Raw genomic sequence first — 19,154 nt, forward strand, 5'->3', positions numbered from 1 at the left:
AGGAGATGGCCATGGTCCTGAGGCTGACAGAGGAGACAGCTCAATGGGTGCTCCTACTGCTCATAGTCTGTCTAACTTGTACCTGGGCACAGAACTTGTCAGCAGCAGAATTATTGCAAGATTGGCTACAAGCCAGTTTGCAGTTAGTGCCCAAGAGAAGCAGAAGGCACTGTGGGGGGCACATGAAAACCAAATCTGATGGTAGAGGACTGGACTGCCTAGATTCTATGTCCAGCTCTGTCACCAATTGCCTACGTGACCCAGAACTTAGACAAAGCCAGCCAGTCACTGATGGAGTTTAGAAGAGATCTCCTGTGCTAGAAGACCTTAGCATGGGCTCAGTGTGCTTGAAATATGCGGGAACTCTGGCTTGGTGCCTGTAGCTTGGTGGTTATGGCACCAGGCACATACACTGAGGCTGATGGGTTCAAACCTGGTCCAAGCCAGCTAAACAACAATGACAATTGCAACAAAAATTAGCCAGGCTTTGTGGCAGGCACCTGTAGTCCCAGCTACTTGGGAGGCTGAGGCAAGAGAATCACTTGAGCCCAAGAGTTAGAGGTTGCTGTGAGCTGTGATACCACAGCACTCTACCGAGGGTGACATAGTGAGACTCGGTCTCAAAAATAAATAAATAAAATAAAATATGTAGAAACTCACTGAAAGTGCGGTTATGTACTGCATAAAGACGTTTTGGTCAACAATAGAACATTATTAATACAATGGTGGTCCCATAAGATTATAATAGGGCCAAAAATTTCCTGTCACCTGGTGATAGCTTAATAATTTTGTCCCTGGGTTGGCTTAGGCTACCATGTATGTTTATGTCTTAATTTTCAGCAAAAAAGTTGAAAATGTTGCTAAAAAAGTAAAATACTTTAACATGAAAAAGCTTATAAAATAATAAAGGTAAAGATAAAGAAAATATTTGTGCACAGCTGGATAGTGTGTTCATGCTTTTAAGCTATTATATTTAAAAAGCCAAAAATTTTAAAAATGAAAAAGTGTATAAGGTAAAAATGTTCCGGTAACCTCAGGTTAATGCTTTTTATGACTGTAGTGTAGCCCAGGTGTACAGTGTTTATAAAGTCTGCAGGAGCGCAAGTAACAAAGCCTGCACACTCACTCACCCCTCACTCACTGACTCACTCAGAGCAACTCCCAGCCCTGCAAGCTCCACTCCTGGTAAGTGCCCCACATAGATGTACTATTCGTCATCTTCTATACTGTATATTTACTGTACCTTTCTATGTTTAGATATGTTTAGAAATACAGATACTTATCACTGGGTCACAATGCCTATCGCATTCAGGCAGTCACGTGCTGTGCAGATGTGTAGTGTGGGAGCGATAGGCCGTACCATACAGCCCAGGTGTATAGTAGGCTGTACCACTTAGGTTCATGTAAGTACACTCTGTGATGTTCCCCAATGACAAAATTGCCTAATGACACGTTTCTCAGAATGTGTCCCCATTGTTAAGTGATACATGATCATATGGCAAAAATGCCCTGACCGTGCATTTTTTTTTTTCTGAGAAGGTCTGAAGCTTTCATTCCACACTTTGAAGAGTTTGTGGTCCCAAAACATTAGGGAATCACTTAATCTGAATCATCTACTATTTAGTTTGAGAATTTCTTGTGTAGTTTCCTCTGAGGTTGATTATGCTGTCTAGCTTTACCCCCAGTAATGGAGATTCATCACTGTGTGAGGAACTCCTACCTAGAAAATCACATCGTCCCTTAGGACACCCATTGTGCTCATCTCAGATGGCCAGGGCCCCTCAGATGGTGAGGGTCCCCTCACTCCCCAGCACACACAAGGTTATGGGACAATGGGCTTGAGGACCTTTTACTTAAAAGTAGTTTACAAACAGAATGTATCTTAATTTATTCTGTTGTGTGGCTCCTCATTATTTTTCATAACAAGCAACATTTGGCATTGGAGACTCTTAACAGATCCCAGAAGAAACTGTCAAGGAGGCTCCCACATGTTCGTTCTGTTTTTTCTCCTCCCATCGGGGAGCTGGGTCGCTCTCCTTCCTTTACCGGGGCCACCTGGGCAGCATCTGGGGAATCCCTGAGGGGCAATAGGAGGAATGTTAAAATCACTGCAGCCACCTCTGAAGTGTCTTCTGAATGTATTTACAGTGGCTCCAGGCTTACAAAGAAAGGGAAGAAAGAGCTGAAAAGAGAGAAAGAAATGTGGTACCAAATGTGGGTCCCCCTACACGATCGCCACCCCTGCAGACACATTAAATCAGTATTTTTCATCAAAAACCATGACACATGAAGGTCACAGCCAGTAAGGGTTTCCAAAGGAATACTTTAAAACTAATATTAAAATATATCTCTCATTCAGGACAGTTTTATTTCATGAAATTTTTGCTCATATGTATGAGCATATACAGGATTGTGATGTAAATTATAGTCCTTACTATAAAATACAGTTAAAAAAATTGAGAGTCACTAGTTTAAACCCCCAATATCTACAGGCAGTCTACTTACCAACAGGTTGAGCCCCTAAGAGGTGAATTTCCTTCTGTAATTGATGTTGGCACATCCTGACAATTAATTAGTGGATAATGAAAAAGCAAAACAAAATAAAAACTTGGTAGTCAACATCCAATATTCAAACTTTACAGAATCTGTTTCATGTGGAAATTGATTCTACTGTCCAGACAGCAAACAAATCATTTATTAATCAAGCCTGCTTCCACCTTAATGAAGTGGGTTTAATAGTTGGTGTCTCAATAATTACTTAGTGCATTTTTTACAAAAGCGATGGGAAACAAGTGGCTGTTTCTGCATCAGGAAGATTCTCTCAAACTTTTGCAAAATATTTTCTCTGAGCTTGGGAGGAATTCAGTGACATGAAGATTAAAGAATAAGACAATACTGAAAAAAAATTCTTTTATATTTCTGGATAAGATGAACCTGAAACAGTATGCTGGATGGCTTAAAAAGTACATCATTTATTCCAAAAATACAATCTTTTCTTTTTCTTTATTTACATTTTAATAATGATTTCTGCTTCTTCTTTCTTTAAGGGGCCATGTGTCGGCACCCAAGAACACCTTAGGAAAAATGGGAAGGATGTAAAAGTTTCTTCAAAATATATGCACAGTTAAATATATGTACATTGAAAAAAAATACAACTGCTGTTAAATTCAGTGCTAAGAGAGTTAAACCAACAATTGACTTCTATTTTAAAATGAGTTAAAAATACACATGAGCTTTCTGAATTGGTCTTATATGATTGTTTTTCCTTTTCTCTCTCTTTCCTTTTTTTTAGAATCAGCCCTTTGATTTATATAGAAATGCTTCAGTATTTAGAGAACTGCTATTTAACTCCTTAGCTACAAACATAAGAATAATTGAAGGCTCTTTGAGAGTTGTGAATTAGGAGGAAATTGGCCACTTGTTGCTATGTGATAGAAATAGTATCTTCTTTATATTGAATCACCTGCCTTGCTCTCAGCAGAATAAGGTGCTATGTATTGCCCAGCACAGAAGAGAGATGACAATTAGAATTGTTACCAAGTTACTGGAGCCTCACACAACCATTCATTACCTTTGGGGCTATGTACAAGATACAAACTTAATTTGTTGGATTCCTTTTATATTGGAATCAAAGTCTCAAAGGGGAAAGTGACATTGGAGAGAAAATGTGGTGCAGAGAACAACAGTGATTTGAGAAATTAGAGAAATGCACACAGTTTAATATACCTGTTTACCTTTTTCTCCAGTGTAGAAATTCAGCTAGGGATTGGATTGTCGTGGGGTGGGGCAAGCAGCCTGCCTATCTCATTACTATTCTTACCAGCCCAGATTTACAGTCCTTCAATATATGGATTTGGTAATGTCTGCATGACAACAACAGGCAGAGGAAGTTAGCAATTGATTCTTGATTAGAATAAATTTATGGAAAGCATTTTAGCAGAGCCCAGAGGAAGACATTCACTTACCCCTCTGTAATGGTAAAATGTTGAAAATCACACTGATGTGGACTAGGTAATCCTTCCACGGGAGATGGGCAGATTCCTTACCTTAATTGATAGACACTTTCTAAATAACTAGTGCAAGATTATATTACGTTATAGTACGTATGCGAGGCATACTTAAACTACTGCTTATAACAACTAGTTTCAGAACTCTTCAAATGCTTTATACAAAGTAGCTCCCTTTTAAGTCATCTTCCTAGTATTTAAGGATATTCAACAGTCTCATCCTTTAAATTGAACTTTTTTATACTCAATAAGATACTGTAAATGCATTCAAACTTTTATAATTAATATTTCACACACTATAACTTGAAATTTTTGCTAAATTATTCTAACCTTTCCCTTTTTGGCCCAAATGGTGAATGTGTACCCTATTTTTTAAATATATTCACTTCCCTTTGCTGTTTGGAGGGTGTTTATCATTCTGCTCCCTTACCTGTGTTTCTGGAATATTCAGAATGTTCAAGGGGTAACATGAATACACAGATTATTCTGAAAGCCTGGGAAATGTTTTCATGTGGAATTACTTCGGGCATTTCTGCCTTCATCTCTACTTGGAACATGTTTATCTCCAACGCTCCCTCTCTCTACAGTGTCCAACACACCTGCAGTATGGGGTGGGCTCACTGACTTGCAGCAAAGTAGGGTTCAAGGCAGGAAGGCCACAGGCAGTGCCACCCCAGCCCACAACCCTAAGTCTTGGGTCATGACACCACTCTTTGGCAACCCAGACTACTGTCAGACAAGAGTGACCCCTGAGATCAACCACTCCAATGCCATCTCCTCTGGTTCCAGATAAGATTGAAGATGAGTTGGAGATGACCATGGTTTGCCATCGGCCCGAGGGACTGGAGCAGCTTGAGGCCCAGACCAACTTCACTAAGAGGGAACTACAAGTCCTTTATCGAGGCTTCAAAAATGTAAGACTCCCATAGGTTCTGAAGATCCTGAATATGATTTCCCACTTGAGTCTCACTCTCCCAGTCCCAAGGGAGTTGTTCATAAGGGAGTTTCTCATGCATGTGGTTGTCTGAGGACAGGGACATGAGCTGAGATCACATGGCTGGAATGCATGTTACAGGAGAGAACAAGGCGGTCTCAGGAGACAGGAAGTTGGCTCACTGCCCAGACACTTCACAGGGTGGGGTGACTTTGGAGGAATCCCCTCGGCCCAGGTTTTAGCCTGCATTCTTCACACATTCACACTTTCCATCTTGCTGGGAAATGATAGGATTTAGATCTGCTAACTTACGCTAACCAAGCTCATGGAGATTAATGTGTAAGCCTGAATGTCAGGGTATTAATTTCCCAAGGGAAATTAGAACTGACACTGGGACCAGACAGCCCTGTCCCCTGGGCCCCTCTCTTCCTGTGAGCTATGCAGAAGCCAAATTATACTCAAAGGTGGAATCAGAGGGCGGGGTTCGCTCTTGCCTCATATACATGAGCACATTCCTGTCTTCTCAGGGCGGTGTGGAGCTCTCCTACCCAAGATATTAATTATTTTTAAGCTTAACTATTACAGTGCCATCTAATTCCAAATCCTGGAGTGGAGTAGAGGGAGCTGCTTCTGCTTCCCCTCCCCCAGGGCAGTCTGCTGACTCTAAACTGACAACAGTCTCAGTGTTCTCCAAAGTGACGGTAGGGATTCAAAAGCCTCCTGTGAGTTATCTGGCAAGAGCTGGGCTGCCTCTGCCCTACACAGCAGACTGCACTGGCCATGTGCCTGGTTTCCTACCATTGTGAGGAGGCCATGTTGGCAGAGGGCATCTGGGTTGGAGCAGGGCTCTATTGGAAGTAGCCTGGACAGGACTGGGTGGAGAGGGAGCAGCATTCAAAAAAGAGAAGGAATTGAGGCCAGGTGTGGTGTAATCCTAGCACTCTGGGAGGCTGAGGCGGGTGGATTGCTTGAGCTCATGAATTCGAGACCAGTCTGAGAAAAAAAAAAGTCAGACCCCGTCTTTACTAAAAATAGAAAAACTGAGGCAAGAGGATCGCTTGAGCCCAAGTTGGACGTTGCTGTGATCTATGACATCACTGCACTCTACCCAGGGTGACAGCTTGAGATTCGGTCTCAAAAGAGAGAGAGAAAAGGAATTGACGCTGCTTGGGTTTACCCTGAACTCAGTACGCAGCTAGCATGAGTTACCACAGACTCAGTACCGCCTAACACGGACTCACATATCAAACCTCGCAGCTGCCTTGTCAGGAAGGTGCTGCTACCCCATTTTACAGGTAAGGATACTGAGGATAGGAGACCAACTTGGCCAAGGTCACAGAGCTTTGTATCAGCTCAGTCAGGATCCAAGCCCAGGTCTTTCTAATCCCAAAGCCCAGACTCTTTCCACCTCACAGTTCTCTGATGGTGTCCCAGCACCTCTCAGGGCAGCTTCAGTCCTGAGGTGGCTGCTCCTGGCCTTGGAGACCTGACAATGCACAGATCCTAGGCCAGTCCCTGCCCACCAGGGATGACAAGCAGCCCTAAACCCCAGGGTGGGTCCCATCTTCTGTAGCCGGGGCCCTCACACTCCTCCCGCTGACTCTCTCTCCCCTTCCCACAGGAATGCCCCAGTGGTGTGGTCAATGAAGAAACATTCAAGCAGATCTATGCTCAGTTTTTCCCTCATGGAGGTGAGTCTGACCTTGAAAACATCCTGCCCAGAACCCTCTGCAGTGCCAGCCTTCCCTTCCTCAAGTCAACTCTGCCTCATCCTGGAGGTAGGGAAGACCTCAGAGGGGGACGCCTCTCTTATCATGGGGTGTGGAATTCTCTAAAACCTTACCAGAAAAGAGCTCTTCCCCTCCCAGACTCACTCCGGGAGGGGAAGAAAAACAGATAATGCAATTTCGTAAAGTCTCACAATAGCTCTAGAAACCACGCCTTGTGATCCCAGATGGGGTGAATGAATTTCGGAGAAGTAAAGCAATTTATTCAAGATCATACAGCTAGCGAGTAGCTCTCATAAGTGTCTGAGGCAAAACTTTGCAATGTTGGCTCCACCATTGTACAGGACACTTTCCATTCTTGTCCTTACAATAGCTAAGGCAAGCAGAATTTTGAAAAAGAACTTTAGGAAATATCAGGAGCTATAAAAGTTAATGAATCCAAAAAGAGGCAGGGAGCGTGAAGTTGTGCTTGTGAAGCCAGGTCAGGAGTGCCAGGCCCATAGCACCTGCTCTGTTGCCCTGCATGACTCCTGCTGGAATCAGCTCAGCCTCATGGGCCTGGAACCACATAAGTGGCTCTTACTGTGGCCTCCACGTGTCACATGCCACCTTGCATTTTGTCCCCAAGAGCTATTTCCTACAGGACTCCTTCCCTGGGTCCTAACAAAACAGAGATCCAAATGCCCCCACCGTTTCCTGGGCCCTGTTTCTCACGGGCCTCTTTGACAGCTGACATACCTTCCTAGGTGTGGGACCCAGTGCAGGGCCCCTCCCATGTTGGGGGAGAGTTTCACCCCTTGCAGGCCCCAGCATCACAGTTTACTGAACTCACCTGAGTCACTCTTTATCGTGTTTTCACTATGTGCCAGGTACAGCTCTAGTTTAATATACTTTTTCAAAAATTTCAAGAGATAAGTCTTGCTACATTTCACTGTACAGAGATGCGAAAGGAAAGCTCAGAGAGGTTGTCTTCAATACCTATGGTCACACAGCCATCTGAGCCCAGGTCTGTCTGCTCCCAAGTGAGTGCTCAGCCTGTGGTATTGCACTGCCACTCAAAAGAACATCTTCATGCAGTCAGCACCTCATTCATCACCAGATGCCATGCACAGACCAGCAGGAGAGTCGTTCTCTCAGGATGGCTAGATGGACAGGCAAAGGCCCATCTGGCTGCTTGCTGAATTCATTTCCCACCCAAATTCCAGGAGTTGAACAAACAGGTCCCATCCCATGATTTTCTCCTCTCTGCCAGCCCAGCGCCCCCTCCTCTCTTTCATATTGAGGCCCTACCTCTGTTAGAAGTTGTCTAACCCCCCCCAGAACCCCCTTAACCTGCCTTCCCTTCCTGCCTTGCAGATGCCAGCACGTATGCCCATTACCTCTTCAACGCCTTTGACACCACCCAGACAGGCTCTGTGAAGTTCGAGGTACACCAGTCTCTTGTGTCTACTGTTGGGTCCCCTGTTCTACTTTACCTCTCCTCTAGATCTTGGGGCACTGGGGGAAGTGTTGGATTATCCAATGCTCTCAGTCAAGACACAGAAACCATTATTCATTGAACATGTGTTTCCTGAACATGGAGAGAAGAAGCAACTTCCCTTGCCCTTTAGAAACTCAGAGTCTCAGGGGCTGATAATCACATGCACGCTGCTTACCATGTGGCAGCCTCTGAACTTACTGCTTGTGTATATTAACTCATTTAATCCCCGTAATAACCCTAGAAAGTAGGGCTCTGTGTTTGGTAGCTTTCTCGACTTCAAGCAACTAACAGTGATAAGGGAGGGACTTGAACGAAGGCAGCATATTCTCACAGTCCATGCTCTCAGCCACTGGCCACACTGCCTCTGGGAAGACAGGTAACCACAGGGGAGGCTGCGTGGACCTGTGTCTCACAGAGCTCTATGCTCCCCAAAGGGGGCGCCTTCCAAAAAGCAGGCCAAGGCAGCCATCGGGCAGAAGGTAGAAACTCTTGGGTGAGTGCAGCCGTATCCTCCAGGTGAATAAGAGGACAAGGGAGGCACCATCCTGCAAAAGCATCCCAGCGTCTGACCCAAACACCCGGCTTCAGCCCACCCGATGGCGCAGTGGTTAATGTCACTTCTACCTTTTTCACTTCTCAGGACTTTGTAACCGCTCTGTCCATTTTACTGAGAGGAACCGTCCATGAGAAACTAAGGTGGACATTTAATTTGTATGACATCAATAAAGATGGATACATAAACAAAGAGGTAAGCTGAAACCAGGGGCACAGAAGAGCTTCCGTGAAGGTGCCTGAGGTCACGGAAAACAGCCTCTGTCATGAGATAACGTTGTCTCAAAGAGGCAGGATCTGCTTTGGAGCTAACAGAGCAGGTCCCTGGCAATACGAAGAAGGCCACTTTTGAAATCCCACATTGCCCTACAGTGCCTTGTTCCCAGGGGCCCAAGAAAGAATGAAACAGATTAATTTTCACTGGATCACACAGATTTAATGTACATTGCACAGGGGGTGAAATTGTTTGTGTGTAAAGAGTTACTCTTCCCCAAGGAACTCACATCTTGGCAGTTAGCAGCCACAAGTTAAAGCTAAAAGTTGAAATGGTAGAATCACAGGCAGCACCTAGAAGAGAAAAGAGTTTTTAAGTAGGAGGAGACTAAAACTGGATCATATTGGCCACGACCTATTTTGTCTACTCATAAAACCACAGAACAGGTGGTGGAAGGTATAACAATCTTTCAAGAAATCATTACAAATAATTTCTGAATCTTCACTGCTTGACACTTTTAGAACCTCACAGAATGTGCTTCTAGCCAGTGAAATACCCACAGATCTATCTCAAAACTCATTTTAGTATCTACTGTGTCCTGGTATCTCAGCAGAAACTTGAATTGAGCATCCGGTAACACCCCACTTACTGAGCTCCTGCATGCCAGGCTTGGGCCCTGGAGGTATGAATACCATCTCTAATCTTCACCTCAACCTTGCAAGGTTCTCTCCTGACAGAGGAAACTGAAGCTCCGAGAGCCTACCCATGTTTCATTCCTCATTCATTCAATCATGTATTTGCTTAACACACATTTAAGGACTTGTTAGGTTTGGCAGGTGCCAGAGATAAAGAAGCAATCAGATTAGGCCCCATGCTCAGGAGCAGTGTAGGGAGATGGACAGAAAACAAGTAGAGAATGGTTTTCAGGGAAGGTTAGCAAAGGCCTTTGTAAGGAGGTGGTGTCACACTAGAACCAATCATGCAAAAAAGCCAGGAAAGTGTTCCAGGCAGAAGGAACAGCTACTAGAGAGACTGGGGGCAAGACAGAGCTTCGGGTGTTCCAGAAACAGAAAAGCTTCCAGATGGCTGCAGAAAAGGCATGAAGGAGAAAAATGGCACAAGATGAGGCTGACAGGTCAGCAGAGTCAGATGGAAGGCTAGAGTGAGGGGCCTGCCTGTATTCCACTGGGGATCTGCTGGATGGACATATTCTTTGAAAGACACAAAGTACCTAGACAAGAAAGACCTCAGTGGCCGAGAGGATGTGAAGAGCTTGAAAAGCACACATTTTAAAATAAACACATGGATAGAGACATTTATTTCCTAGCTCTGTCTGTTGAGACGACTTTGGAAGAGTGACACTCCTATAGCAGTAAGCACTCCTAGCACCCAGATCTTGGTTTCTAAACAACATTTTTCAATTAAAAAGAAAAAAAAACAGTCTCTTTGGAGAAGTGGTTGATTTTAGTACGAGGAAAGAGAAAATATTAAGATGAGTACATAAATAAATGGGGGAGAAGGGACAGCTCTTTCTTGCAGAAAAATTCAATTAATAAATGTAGAAGGAATAAAGGAAATATAAAATTACCATTAGGCAAGCACTACAGTAATAATTTTTACAGGCAAGATCTACTACCAAATACTAAGATCAGTAGACATTGGATAGACACCACCTTAATTAAATCATCAAGGTTAACATTCCTAGTGATTAGACATTTCAACCCCAAATACCATCCCTGAGAAGGGTATAACATCATTTCTATGGGATTCTTGCCAAAAATGTGTGACTTCAATCTAATCACAAGAACTAACTCAAATTGAGAATGTACAAAATAACTGACCACTACTTATATAAAATTTTAAATTACTGGAAAACAAGGAAAGGATGAAACTTACAAATTAGAGGAGGCACAAAAAATAAATGCAATGTTAGATCTTTAAGGAGAAAAAAGATGTGAATGAAAAAACTGACAAAATTTGAATAACCACTATAGTTAATAATCTTGTAGCAATGTTAATTTCCCATTTTTGATAGATAATTGCAAGTTGTTAGGAGAAAGTTGCAAGTTGTTAACATTTGAGGGAACTAGGTGAAAGGTATACATGAATTACCTGTACTATTTTTGCAACTTTTCTGTAAGTCTAACATTATTAATAATAGGTTAAAACAAGTAAAAAAAAAAGAACAATAAAACAATAAGTACACGGAATGAGAAGGAACAGTCAAGGAACTCAGGATAGAGGCTGCCCTGGATATCTTCAGACACCACATCAAACAGCCCCAACACTGTTATTCTCATCCCAAGTAGGGTCCCAGGTGATCAGAACAATGTTTCCTCATGTACCCTGATGAAAATAGAGATTCCTGAGATGTTCTGATTCAGTAGTTTGGGGGCAGACTTGAGAATTGATCTTTTTAATAAGTGCCCCAATCTATGGAGCCATTGACCTCAAGTGCCCTGTGGATTATCTTGGCTGTCGGCTCATTTTTCTTAACTTAAAACAGTAACTGAACCTGTGAGGATTTTTAAATCTTTAAGCTAGAAGCACTAAATTTTCTTTAATTCAGAATAATATTTCATTTGCCTCCAGTCCATGAATAGGGGCCCCACATGTCACCGTCACTGAAGACAACGCCCTCAAAGAGGTAACCTACCCACAGGTTTTGAAGGCAAAGAGAATTTTCTACTGTCTTCTAAGAGGAGGCTCTTAGAATATAGCCTCTTCAGCTTTCTAATGTCTTAATCTGCTGAGGAAAGTCCTTTTAATTACTTTTGTTGCAAGGGGGATAGGGAGCCCCAAACTCTGCCATCTAAGAAGAGCTTGACCTCATGGTTCCACACTATGTGCTTTTTTGCCCCCTCTCCAGGAGATGATTGACATTGTCAAAGCCATCTATGATATGATGGGGAAATACACATATCCTGTGCTCAGAGAAGACACCCCAAGACAGCACGTGGACGTCTTCTTTCAGGTAAGTGCACACACCCTGCACATGAGCTTTAAGTCCAACTTAGATCTGTCAACCCACAAGCCTCTGAGCAAGTGGTTTGTGCCCAACCCTGTACTAAACATTGTTGGAAACAGAAAAGAATTATAAGATATACTGTCCTCAAAGAATAGACGATCTCATTAAGCAGACAAGTACATTCTACAGAGGAGAACAGCGAAGTATATTATTACATGTACGTGGTATAGTATGAACTCTGAGTTCCATAAAATTCTTGATGGAGCAGAGTAAACACAAAAGACTTCATTAATCACATTTGTGGAGGTGTTAAGCATTTTTGTCTGTGGAGCAAGGGGAACTAGGGTAAGGCCAGATTGTAAGATCTTTAAATGTATGAGTGTAGCCTTTTGATAAAGGATGGGTGGCTACTGTTGATTCCTGAGTGGTGTGATCACAGTGGTGTTTTAGTAAAACATTCATCTAGCAATAGAATATCTAAGAATTCCCTCTGGCTCAGTCTCCCACTTTGCAGATGGGGAAAACAGAGGCTTCTCTGGCCTTGTACTGAGTCATATAGTAAGTGACAGAGACAGCATCAAAACCTCTGTGTCCAGTGTTCTTCTTGCCCTATGGATGGGGTAGCAGGGAGTCTGCGTAAGATATGTTAGGGTGTCAGCAGAATAAGCCAGCAATGAGTGATGAGTATCTGAAGTCGGTCTTGTGATTTAAGGAAGTTCACAGGCATCGAAATGCTGTAATCAGGGCCTTACTGGGGTTATCTGGCTGGTGAGAGACCACCCTCATTCTTGGGGCAAAATAGGTTAACAAAAAACAAGCAATGGAATGCAGATCACCAGGTTCTTTAAAATGCTTTTTTGTTGTGTCTTTCAGAAAATGGACAAAAATAAAGATGGCATTGTGACTTTAGATGAATTTCTTGAATCATGTCAAGAGGTAAGGAGGGCTTTTGTGGCACACTAACTTTAAATCTGGGGAATGAAATCTGGGGCTCAGGGACCTCGGAAGGAAGGGAATGAGAAACCTGCGCATGCCTGGAACTCCTCCGATCAGAGCCAACAGCTCCAATAGCAACAACTTAGGAGTCCAACAATCTCCACTGACTCAACTATGTAGGGGTCTGGGGGGATGTGAAAACTAGAGGGGGTCTCTGTGAAAATAGATTTCCCTGGTGAACAACATTGTCATTTTTCAACCTGTTTTAGCTTGATACCCCATCCCCAGACTGTAAGGGAGCAACTGAGGGGAAAAACTCAACAACTGTGATTCTCAAACCATAGTGTACATAAAAATTGCCTGGGATGATTCTAAAAATATACATTTCCAGGCCTCTATCCCAGACATTCTAGATCTAGAAATCCTCATTTTAATACAAATGCCCTGGACTAATGCTTCTAAGACTTTAACATGCATAACAATATTGTGAAGATCTGGTTAAAATGTAGATTCTAATTGTATAGGTCTGGGATGGAACTTGAGATATTATTTTTCTAACATTCTTCCAGGTGATGCTATGCCCCTGGACCTTGAACCAAAACTTTTATTGTCTAACAAATAGACTGGCTGCACAGAAATAATTGTTTCATCTATTTTAGAAAAATGTATTTATATTCCTACATTATTTTAGAAAGTTACTCTGAGCTCCCACCAAGATGGACTGAGAATGTAAGAAAGCAGGGGAAAGTTATTATCACATCTTAAGCACCTACTGAGTTTTAAGTGCACTGTATAAATATCTTAATAACCCTGTGACGTAGGTGATACACAGGGTAATACTTAAAATATTTAACAAGTAGAATGGACTGAGCATTGACCACTGGCAACTGACTTTGACCCGGTCAGGACCCTAGAGGACCCTTGCTAAGGTTGGTATTAACTCATTAGTTCGTGAATCTTGGGGTGGCCCAGGAATCCCAAGCAAGATACCATGCAGTCTAAGGAGAAGTTTCTGGAGTTTGAGGTGGATCAGATCAGCAGCTATTTACCAGCAAGATTTCAAAATATTTTAACATTTAAAATAACTAGCTGGATAGCAATATTGATCGTACCCATTTTTAAGAAACCAAAAACTGAGGCACAGCAAGATTAAGAATGTAGCTAAGGTCCTAGAAATGAAACTGGAACTTGTCATTCTATTTTTAAATATCATGACCTATTGAAGTGATTTTTTGACATCGCTTATCAGGTGAAAGAGGTTTTAAATCAATTTAGTTTCTCACATTAGCGAGTTGTACTGCTGTACATTAATTAACTCATTCCTTTTTCACAACCCACCCTATAAGTAGATATGCTCAACCCCATTTTACACATGAAGAAACTGAAACAAAGAGAGATGAAATAACTTGCTCAAGGTCACCAGGTTAATAAGTGCCAGATCCGGGACTTGAATTCAGGTGACTCGACTTCAGAATACATGTACTTAAATACTAGGCAATGCTTTCTCGCTGTTCTAGCGACTTTTAAAGAATCGAATTCTGTCTCCATTGATTTTCTCTATCATAGGTCTATTTTGTACTTCATTAATTTGTGATCTAAATTTCTTTCTTCCTTCTGACTTTTTTATTTTCAATTTCCTAGTATTTTTTCCTGGTTTTCTGAGACTGACGTTTAGATCACTGATTTTTAACCATTCTTTTCAATATATATATTTAAAGGGGTAAATATTTTTCTGAGTGCTACTTTAGCTAAATACTTCTTTTGACTCCACAAATTTTGAGCTGTTAAGTTTACATTATATTTTAATTCAGAATATTTTCTTCTCTGACCAATGGATTTAGAAGTGTATTTCTTAGGACCCAACATTTGAGGATTTAATGTTCAATACTAAGCCTAGAGAATATATGATAGAAAAATGTGAGGGCGGCCCCTGTGGCTCAAGGAGTAGGGCACTGGTCCCATATGCTGGAGGTGGCTGGTTCAAACCCAGCCCCAGCCAAAAACCACAAAAAAAAAAAAAAAGAAAAGAAAAATGTGAAAGAGAGATATCCAGTAAGTTAAATGAAGCCAAAAGTTCCCTCTGAAAAAGTTAATTAAATTGATAAATGCTTCTCAAAACTAATTTTCAAAAGAGGAAAAATTGAGATTATCAATATGAAAAATCAGAATATCAGAAATAAAAAAGGTAACATCACTGCAGGCTTTACACACATAAAAAAGATAATAGTTGATTATCTAATAAATTTAATAAGTTATATGAAATCTACACGTTTCTTGCAAAACACAACAAAACAAAACTAACACAAAAATAGAAAATCTGAATAGTTCTATGTCTATTTTAAAAAATGAATGTCATTTTAAACTTTCCCCCAAGGAAAATGGCAGGCTCAGAGCTGTCCCTAGTACAGTTTTTCAAACATTTGAGGAAGAAGCAACACCAATCTTATACAAACTTAGAGAATAAGAAATAGGGAAACTTCTCAACTTGGTTTATGATTGATTTATGTTTATAACATAGCCCTAATATGGAAACTTGATAAGACCATTACAAAAATTTTTCAGGGTAATATATTCTTTCCGGACATAGATGTAAAAAGTCAAATCGAGCAAAATAAACAAGCGGGGTTTATTCCAGGAAAGCAAAGTTGATTTAACACTCAAGAATTGGCCAATATTATTAATCACATCAATAGAATAAAAAAGAAAAATTGTGATCATCTCAACTTAGAGAAATCATTTGATAAAATGCAATTGCTTAGAGCTTCTTAAAAGAAGCAACTTGCTATTTTACTAGAATAATTGTTTCTTCTTAATTCCTATTTAAGGCTACAGGATGTGTTTCCTGCTTTAAGTTGATCACTTCCTAGGTCCCCACCCCTTCCTCCTTGTTTCTACCCTTGTAAAGTTCTTTCCACACAGGAAACCTAGGCTTGAGATTTGCTCACCAAAGTTTCAGAGCCTTAGAGTTCTAAACATTCTCTTTTCCCCTCCTCCTTCCCCAGGATGACAACATCATGAGGTCTCTCCAGCTGTTTCAAAATGTCATGTAACTGGTGACACTCAGCCATTCAGCTCTCAGAGACATTGCGCTAAACGACCACCTTAACACTCTGATCTGCCCTCATTCTGATTTTACACACCAACTCTTGGGACAGAAATACCTTTTACACTTTAGAAGAATTCTCTGCTGAAGACTTTCTATGGAATCCAGCATCACGTGGCTCAGTCTCTGATTGCCAGCTCTTCCTTCTCCTTCTAGAGAGAGACAAGTTGAAATTTGAGTTTGTTTTGGAAGCATGCTCATCTCTTCACACTGCTACCCTATGGAAGGTCCCTCCACTTGAGCTTAAACAGTAGTGCACAGTTTTCTGCTTCCATGCCCCCAGCCCACTGCCTCCAAGACGTGTAGACCTTGGTGAACCTGGAAGCAAGAGGACCTGAGCCAAATGCACACCATCCTCTGACGGCCTCCCAAACCAATGTGCCTGTTTCTCTTCCTTTGGTGGGAAGAATGAGCGTTATACAGAACAATTAGGATCTACTATGACTAGATTGGGAGACCCAGAGCCTAACACAAGTGGAAAAGGACTGAGTGACTACACATGAAGCATGGCATTGTCTGATGGCCCGAACTGCCCACATCATTTGTTTCTAGAGACAAGGACCAATGGTTCTCTCACACTAGCATCTGTGCTGGTACTGCAAGTCCTTTAACACGCCCAGGAAGGGAGCCATTGCCAAGCGGTCCATACCTCCACTCCATCCCCTGCTCCAGCCCAGCACTGCATGTCCCTCCCAAAAAGTCCAGAATGCCTGCAAATTGCTGTAATTTTATACCATGTTCTAATCAATAAACAGAACTATTTCTTACACTCTCAACCATCTCTTCCATGACTCCATTGGGTAAGAGAGGTAGGTTGTGAAAGGGGAAGGTTAGTCCATTCATTTGACAACCAGTTATTGATACAGTTGGCCCTTGGTTTACATGTACACACGGGATTGGTTCCAGGACCCCCACATATACCAAAATCCAAGGATACTCGAGTTCCACAGTAGGCTCTGGGGAACCAAGTTCCACAGTAGGCTCTGGGAAACCTGCGTACATGAAAAATTGGCGCTCCGTAAACACAGGTTTCACATCTTGTGACTATGGGATTTTTTATCACACTGGGTTGAAAAAATTCCACATATGCATGGACCCACACAGTTTAAACCCATGTTGTTTAAGGGTCGACTATATTTATGTTATGCCAGAGCTGTGCCAAGCAGTGGCATCATCTTTTCCAGCCCCCAAGCCATCCCAAGCAAACATCCAATTCAAATCCAAATAAACCACTTGCAAATGCAATTTCAAGACAAGATCCTTCACAGCACCTTTGTTCCAACATTGCCACTCCTAGACTCTTTCATGTAGGAAATCTAGAGCCCCTTGAGGTGTGGGTGGGGATGCAGAGACAGGAGGCTGAAAGAACCTCCTCCTGAAGGACTTGGAGTCCAGAGGTTGATCAAGTGGCTCCAGGATACAATCAGCAATTAATTGCCTGTGTTGACCATCATGGGTCTTGATTTCCCCATTTGACATCATTAAAAAGATTAAGAGCTAACAGTAGCATTCTTGGAAGGAAAGCAATTTACTGAGCCCCTATTATCTTATTTCATGCTCACAGGAGACCATTCCAGAAGGCAGAGTCCTTGTTTTACTGATGAGAACATTGAGGCTCAGAGAGGTAAGGGGACTTGCCTAGGGTAGCACAGCTGAGAGACAGGGACTCCGTAGGGAGATTAAACTCTTGTCACTCTATCATAGAGCCTTCCTACCACGGGGATTCTTCCCAGCACAGAGAATAGCTTCCACAAAGCTCATTCATCTGTAGTCAGTTCAGAGAGGTCCGATTATTGTTTGAACTCATGTAACAGATGAGGAAACAGATGCAGAGAAGAGGAATGTCTCAGGTAACCAAGGATCACTAGCAGGAGCTAGCCATCTAAACATCTCCTACGTTGGTGAAATACTCCCACTTTGATGGTCATTACTATTGCCCCTCATTGTTGGAAACTTCAGATCCCTTCCTCTGTTTGTGCTTCCTGGGTGCAGCCCTAAGAAAGCGGGACATGTGTCTGGTCTCCACATGTCCTAAGTAAAAGCAAGGCATTGACTTAGGCCCAGGTGGTGTCTATACACTCATGACCCTAACCATGCCAGGTCTGAACCTGCATCAGGAGGTTCTACAATGTCCAGGCCAGTGGTCTTCTGCCCTGGTTAAACATGAGAATCGCCTGGGCAACTTTGAAAAATGTCCCCACCCCAGACCAATTGAAGTAGAATCTCTGAATGTGGGCCTGGGCATCAGAATTCTTTAGAAGCTGCCCAGGTAGTTGTAATCTGCACACAGGAGAAGCCTAAGATGGGGAAATGACCACATCCAGTCCTAGGAATAGAGTGCATGATCTGAACCACTGCCTGCCCAGCCACATTGCTGACTCAGGAGTAGGCTTGAGGCCAATTCAAGCAGCATGACTCCCAAAACTTGTGCTGGGAATAATAAAACACAGATGTTCTCTCTCCTACTGGACATGAGTGAGAAAGCAAGTAGCCCTAAGACACACTGGTAACTATTTAGAAATTCTGAGAATTTATCTGCTAGTCAAAAGGTTAATGAACCAGACATTACATAAGGCAAGGTAGAAAGATTTTTTAAAAAGAAGAAGAGACCCAGAAATTGAGCCCTTAATGATATCATTGCTCTGCTGAATCAAGCTTCACCTGAAACTAGACACACCTCCAACTTTTCCAGATCCCTATTTAAGGTCTAGGCCACTGTTTCTCCACCCTCCTCCATATAATCAACTTTGGGAAATTTTTTGAAGTGCCAAATGTCCAGGCCTTATCCCAGATGAACTGACTCAGAAGCTCTGGAGGTGGGGCAGAGCCTTAAAGGCTCTCCAGGTGATTATTCCAATGCACACCCAGGGCTGAGAACCCCTGTTCTAGAACAGAAGAAGGACTAGTGCCCTTCTCCCTGTGTCAGCCAGACCACAAAACAGAAACCAATAGTCCCAAGCACACAGCACCAAGGGAATAACCAGCAGCTGGGGGTGTTCAGAGAGAAATTAGGGTGGAAGGAAGATTTGGAACTGATCTTCAGATGGATCAGCAACAGAAAAGGAGATATTGTCCTGGTAGGTACATGGGACGGACATGGTGCAGCAATGACAGAGTACTGCCCTCTCTTTAGCTTGTCCTCCTGGAGGGATCCTGAAGCATCCAAAAAATTCTCATCATTATACCCGCTGATGGGACTCACCATGCAGCAGGTACTGTGGCTATCTTGTCTC

The 19,154-nt window shown here is 42.5% G+C and overlaps 1 protein-coding gene across 4 annotated transcripts in view; it reads left to right on the top strand.

Moving 5' to 3' along the window:
• KCNIP1 (potassium voltage-gated channel interacting protein 1) overlaps positions 1–16,690 on the top strand; it is a 396,149-nt gene extending 379,459 nt beyond the window's left edge. For all 4 annotated transcript variants that reach the window (XM_053567052.1, XM_053567053.1, XM_053567054.1 and 1 more), the window contains 7 exons: positions 4,797–4,921; positions 6,563–6,632; positions 8,025–8,095; positions 8,789–8,896; positions 11,784–11,888; positions 12,756–12,818; positions 15,821–16,690. In XM_053567052.1, coding sequence (XP_053423027.1) covers positions 4,797–4,921; positions 6,563–6,632; positions 8,025–8,095; positions 8,789–8,896; positions 11,784–11,888; positions 12,756–12,818; positions 15,821–15,868 — 590 coding nt within the window. In that variant the 3' untranslated portion in view covers positions 15,869–16,690. The remainder of the gene's footprint in view (positions 1–4,796; positions 4,922–6,562; positions 6,633–8,024; positions 8,096–8,788; positions 8,897–11,783; positions 11,889–12,755; positions 12,819–15,820) is intronic.
• Positions 16,691–19,154: the final 2,464 nt, after the last annotated feature.

Source organism: Nycticebus coucang, chromosome 17, assembly GCF_027406575.1.
Source record: "Nycticebus coucang isolate mNycCou1 chromosome 17, mNycCou1.pri, whole genome shotgun sequence".
Lineage (NCBI taxonomy): Eukaryota > Metazoa > Chordata > Mammalia > Primates > Lorisidae > Nycticebus > Nycticebus coucang.